The 917-nt window shown below is 50.4% G+C and overlaps 1 protein-coding gene across 1 annotated transcript in view; it reads left to right on the forward strand.

The window, feature by feature from the left end:
- ETS1 (ETS proto-oncogene 1, transcription factor) overlaps nt 1–917 on the forward strand; it is an 84719-nt gene that overhangs the window by 80208 nt on the left and 3594 nt on the right. Inside the window, exon 9 of the mRNA XM_005427899.2 lies at nt 1–77. This exon is cut by the window's left edge and continues 42 nt beyond it. Within this exon, the coding sequence (XP_005427956.1) occupies nt 1–77 (77 nt within the window). The remainder of the gene's footprint in view (nt 78–917) is intronic.

Genomic DNA, 917 nt, shown 5'->3' on the forward strand with positions numbered 1-917 from the left:
TCACTGACAAGTCCTGTCAATCCTTCATCAGCTGGACGGGCGATGGCTGGGAATTCAAACTTTCAGACCCAGATGAGGTAAAGTGCCCTGGAATTAAGTGCACAACCCAAATCCCTCAGAAATATTGGGGTGGATAAGCCTCTCCTCCTCCCTTTGGGCAGCCACTTTGCTCTGATCTTGGGTATGTCACGGGGAACCAAGGAATCGGAGTCCAACTGAAAGTTTGTTGAAAATTGGGATGCAGTCACCCTTTGGAAGCAGGAGTATGTGCCCAAAGTTGGTGGGAAGTAGCTGGAACACCTTAGGAAGAGGAGCAATGGCAAAGCTCTTCAGATAGGCTGGGTAGAGGTGAGGGGTGAGTGTCCCCTGCTTTGGGGAACAGGTGGGATCTTTGTCCCCTCCCCTGACTGGAAGCTGGGCGTTGGTTTTTCCTGCCAAATAGCAGTGACAGGACAAGAGGAAGTGGCCTCAAGTTGCACTAGGGGAGCTTCAGGTTGGATATTAGGGAACATTTCTTCATGGAAAGGGCTGTTCAGACCTTGCACAGCTGCCCATGGAGTCTTCACCCTGGAGGGATTTAAAAGCTCTGTGGATGTGGCACTTGGGGATGTGGATCAGTGCTGGGCAAAAGTTGGACTCCGTGATCTTAGAGAGCTTTTCCAACCTAAATAATTCCATGAGTGACTGGAGCCTGCCTAAGTGCAGAAGTGACTGGCACTGGGCCATTGCATGTCAGTGTCATCTGGCTTAGAACTGGCAAAAGGTGTTGTCATTATAGTGCAAGAGTTCTATTGTCAGTACATTGCAAGGGTTCCACACTGCTGGAGTTTTGTACCTCCTTGATGTTTCTCATAGGCAGCTCCTCCAGGCACTGACTCTTCCTTGTCCTCACAGCAGGCAACCAACTCCAGTTCCCC

This window comes from Geospiza fortis, unplaced genomic scaffold, assembly GCF_000277835.1.
Source record: "Geospiza fortis unplaced genomic scaffold, GeoFor_1.0 scaffold140, whole genome shotgun sequence".
NCBI lineage: Eukaryota > Metazoa > Chordata > Aves > Passeriformes > Thraupidae > Geospiza > Geospiza fortis.